This window comes from Clupea harengus, chromosome 21, assembly GCF_900700415.2.
Source record: "Clupea harengus chromosome 21, Ch_v2.0.2, whole genome shotgun sequence".
NCBI lineage: Eukaryota > Metazoa > Chordata > Actinopteri > Clupeiformes > Clupeidae > Clupea > Clupea harengus.
In genome coordinates, this window is record NC_045172.1 from 9962471 (window position 1) to 9967470 (window position 5000).

Below are 5000 nucleotides of genomic sequence, written 5' to 3' on the forward strand. Positions count from 1 at the left end.
CACACACACACACACCCACACAAACACACACACGTACACACAAACACACACGTACACGTACACGTACACACAAACACACACTCATACACATCCACGTACTCACACACACATACACACAGCATTCCATCTCTCCGACCCCTCTCACAGAGAGCTGTCTTTCTTTCAGCGGGTTTATACTTCTTTTCATGAGCTACTGTAGCTACTGTTATGTTGAACCGTCTTACCAAAAGCACCGTGGAGCCCGTGTCGGTGATAACAGAGCTAATCAAATGCTAACTGTGGGTAATTGCTGTTGCCATAGAGACCCTATGCATTCACAATGTCTGAATAACAATTGATGCCTGCCATCAGCTGCCCCTATTAGGCTGAATTAAATGCATGTTGGCACATGTGCACATTTACATACTCACTCACTCACAGTCATTCACATATTCATATACACACACACACACACACACACACACACACACACACACACACACACACACACACACACACACACACACACACATACATACACACACACACACACACTCTCACTCACGCTGCCTGACAGAGAAAGTGTGGGCTTCTAGCTGAAGCACACACTGGCCCTCCTTAGTGTCTCACCAGATCGCAACTGACTCCAGAACAGATATGGCAGTGATCTGGTGTGCATGCCCAAAATAGGGACAGCTCTAGAGTCAGCCGTGTTCAGGTTAACTCTCTCTTTCTGAGACAATTGCTTGGTAGGTAGAGACAGAGAGCAATAAAGGTCTCCCTTTCTTCTCTCTCTCTTTCTTACTTCCACGCACTCTCTCTGTCAATTCAAATTCAAAGGTGCTTTATTGGCATGACAAATAGGGCACTTGATTTGCCAAAGCAGTCATTCAATACAAAGAACAGCTAATCAAAGCATTAAATGGATACATTAAAGTAGATACAGAATTAAGTAGAGTAGGAACAGAATCAGATTGGTAATGGTACGATAGGAATTATTATATAATTTTTTTTTAAAGCAGTAGAATAGGTAGAGTGTGCGTGCTAGTGTGCGTGCGTGCGTGCATGTGTATCTATGAGTCTGTGACTGCTCGTATGTGCCAGTCTGTCTGAGTGTGGTCTTGGGTTTTATATAGAACGTTAAGTTAGAGTTTTGCTTGGTGTGTGAAAATGTGTCCCTCAGACAGTCTGACAGAGATAGCCTGACAAAGTGAGAACAGGTTGCGCATCTACAGTACAGCTCTCTTTATTTTCAGCGGGTAAGTAAGGTTTGGTGAAGGATTCAATTGGGGTGTTGTTCTTGACATTTGTGAAGTAGCAATCACGGATTGATTGGAATGTTTTCCATTCTGTTAAGGTATGCAGCTCTGCCTCAAGGACAATGTCTTAGCACTGCTGACACAGATGTTTGTCTCTTGGCAACCAAGGTTTTTAGTGTCTGCCACTTTCTATTGCTAAGCGGAGCTCACGGAGTCTGTATTTCATAGATATATTTCTCAAGTTTCTTTTATTTAGATAAGTAGTTTAGTCTTTTATTTGATCTGCCAATGTACTGTATATTCTCTGTCTAGGGCTAAATAGCATTTCATCTTGCTTTGTGGTTTGTTTTCAGACATTCGTAATATTTGTCTCAGAGGTTTTAAGAAATTAGTTTGAGTCAAATATGTTCAGTGTTTTGGACCTGGTCTTGTCCTTTTAAAATGTTCTTTAAAACGGTCCTAATGTAAACATGTGCCATCTTCCCTGAATCTTGTTTGAAAGATCAATATTTTTGTTTTGTTCATCCTACGCCCCAGGTCTCTCTCTCTCCCTCCTCTCTGCCCCCCCCCCCCTCCTCTCTCTCTCTCTCTCTCTCTCTCTCTCTCTGTCTCTCTGGATCGTTGTCGTTTGTGTCTTCAGTACCAAGCCACACATTCTTCTGTCAGTCGGCTGATTCTGCTGACACACTCACTTCCTGTTTCCTGCCTCTTGTCCAATCACAGATCACGAAGCAGCACCAGCTGCACGAGGCCACCGCCTTCCTGCTGGAGAAGAAGGGAGACATCCAGGGGGCCTTCCAGGTGCTGCTCAAGGTAAGAGCAGCCCACCAGAAACAGCACGGACAAATAACAATGTACAGAAATATCATGTGTTATTCAGTTAGCATTCAAAGGATCAAGCCAAGGAGGATGATAGATAGATGAATGAGCGAGGATGGAAGTCAAGGATGTGTGAAAAGAAAAAGAAAATCAAAGATTGAGAGAAAAAAGGCCATATCAAATATAGATGGAAGAAAAGATCATCAAGGATGGGAAGTGAACAAAAAGTAAACTTGTTTCCAATCTGAGACCCAAAGCAAAGCACACACGCCGCTGAAGAATGGAAACAGCTAGCCGGCGTGCTCAGGGCTCTCTAGCGTGTTTAGAAAGAGTAGTTCTACTTCGGCAACTTTCTCTGGTGGAGATTTTTCAATGATTTCAGACGACCCAAACATGACACTCACCAGGGGAGGCTAGAGCTACTTCCAGAGTTCACAAACGTAGAGAGCCAGTGTGTTTATTTCTCTTGGCTACCTCATACACACACACATGCAGAGAGGATCAGAGAGAGAGTAGTAGTCTCAGTATGCTGTAACGTAATAGCCCTCAGGGTGTTTTTGTAGGAGGTAGATGACTGAGTAACTGTTCTTCCCTGCTACAGGTTTTAGATTTTCTCTGTAGCTCTGATGATGATTCAAGACACACAGAGAGACAGCAGGTATGTGCATACATACAAAACCAGATATTTATCACAGATGTACACACACACACACACACACACACACACACACACACACACACATACATACATACATACATACATACACACACAGGTCAGGTCAGGTGACCCCCTATGTTGTGCTTTAATTGGTCTATAGGTGCTGCTGGAACTCCTGCAGGTGGGAGGTGTTGTACAGTTTGATGAGGGGCGGCTGCTAAGTTTGGCAGAAAAGGCCGAATTGTAAGTCTCACGCACACTCACCTACACATACAGTAGATACACACACATGCGCACTCACAGACACCTACACTCACACACACATTCTCACACACACACACACACACATTCTCACACACACACACACACACACACACACACACACACACACAACACACACACACACACACTGCAACTCCCTTACCTCAGTTTCACAGTCTGCACTTCTCCTCTCCTGCTGGGAGTGTGTGTAGTTCAGAGTGCAGTCGATTTGATGTCAGCCCCTCAGTGATCGTGAGGCCTCCACTTACTGCCTCACGCAGTTGCAGAACCCCCCCCCCCCCACCTCAGAGCAGGTGCTCAGATCAATACAGACCACTATAACACAACACACCAATAGCACCACCACCAGCCCCATCCTGAAGGGTTGGCTGACCTGCAGGGATTGATTCAACACCCTGACAATGGCATTCAAGCTAGCACTCTCCTGTTAAATTAATGGAAACTTCTAGTCAATAGTTGAGTTGACACTCTCTCTTGAATATATATATATATGTGTACTTTTCTTTACTTTCTGTGTTTCTATCTGGCTCCCTCAGCTACCAGATCTGTGAATTTATGTATGAGAAGAACCACTTGTATGACAGGATCATTGATTGCTACCTGAAGGACCCCCTGAGAAAGGTGAGCTGTGAGCTGAGCTCCTCTCTCTGTTATTCACTTTTGTTTTCACCCTCCCTCCCTTTTCTCCTCCTAACAGCGCCACTTCCTCCTGCACTACATAATCGAATAGTTGAAAACAAATTAATAGTTGTGTTCACTGACAAAACCTATTGCATCACTGTGAACTCATAGTGAACAGTTGCAGAGTGCAGCAGCTTATTTTCTTTATCTTTCACGGTTGCTTCTCAAAACAAGGCTATTCTTTTTTCATGTCGGTGCCTCCAGAACCTTCTGGTGTCACACTATTGGCATGGCATCCAGATCCACTGGCTCCCGTCAGTCACTCACTGCCTCATTGTGACTTTGACATCGATACGACAAACAAAATAAAAACCTTCTGCAGTCTCCCATTTTCTTTTCTGTAGAGAACTTGACAGTAGGATGTTTCTTAACATGAACATGACTTTCTTAACAATATGAACATTGAAAAGTGTGGAAGTTAAAGTATAATATCGTAGCCGCATCATCACCCTAAGGGAGTATTGTGAGAAAAGATTAGGACACAGGGCTAGATAGGCATCTATATACATGGGGCATGTAGATCATTATCACAGATCAGCATCTACCATCCATCTCCTTCGGGCAGCGCTCCAGGCCACCATTACCCTGGTTTGCTTGGACTGGAACACCAGTGGAGCTCTATTCTATCCCCCCCTCCCACACACACACACACACACACACACACACACACACACACACACACACACACACACCCATTAGCACCTGCTGTCTGAAGTGATCTTCGCCCCCACTGGGCTGTAGTTCTGAATAGATAAGCTCCTCGCCTGTCAAGGCCATGGCCCTCTGCTACTGTTAACTCACCCAAGCGTCCATAAGATCTATGACGCAAACCAATTCTTCTCTGTAGCAGTTTTTCAAAACATAAAATGAGAACCGAGACAAGGCCGCAGAGAAGAAATCAATTGGAAAAGATGCGACTCCTCGCATTGTCGCTTACATTCACTAATCTCGTTTGAAGCGTCAACGCATTCTCCACGTTCCTCTTATCTCAAAATGAAGATACCTTGTTCTAAAACAATTTGGAGGTATATTGTTTTCTAAATAGGATGGAGTTTTCTCTCTCAACAAAGAATTTGATGAAAGCACTTTGCTGAAACTATAAGTCCTTTCGATCGATTATATTGGTTCTGCAGTCCCTTGAGATTAGGTCATGTGAAAGCCTTGTTCGAGTCCATTCCATCCCACTCCATTCATTCTTTGTCTCTTTCTGTAAGACCATCTGAGTGTTAAAGTGCCAATGTAAGAGACTGAGAACTGGCACTCACCACCTCAGGTGGGAAGAAGTGGAACCATAATGATGGGCGCTCTCTTTGGTCTGGTCT

The 5000-nt window shown here is 44.1% G+C and overlaps 2 protein-coding genes across 4 annotated transcripts in view; both read left to right on the forward strand.

Annotated features, from left to right (window-relative positions):
- The window catches only part of vps8 (VPS8 subunit of CORVET complex), a 39493-nt gene extending 37286 nt beyond the window's left edge, over positions 1-2207 (forward strand). For all 3 annotated transcript variants that reach the window (XM_031558129.2, XM_031558131.2, XM_031558130.2), the window contains one exon: positions 1962-2207. In XM_031558129.2, the coding sequence (XP_031413989.1) occupies positions 1962-2162 (201 nt within the window). In that variant the 3' untranslated portion in view covers positions 2163-2207. The remainder of the gene's footprint in view (positions 1-1961) is intronic.
- A 59-nt stretch (positions 2208-2266) lies between these two features.
- LOC116218267 (vacuolar protein sorting-associated protein 8 homolog) overlaps positions 2267-5000 on the forward strand; it is a 5210-nt gene continuing 2476 nt past the window's right edge. Inside the window, exons 1-4 of the mRNA XM_031559188.1 lie at positions 2267-2284; positions 2659-2715; positions 2876-2958; positions 3534-3618. Coding sequence (XP_031415048.1) covers positions 2267-2284; positions 2659-2715; positions 2876-2958; positions 3534-3618 — 243 coding nt within the window. The remainder of the gene's footprint in view (positions 2285-2658; positions 2716-2875; positions 2959-3533; positions 3619-5000) is intronic.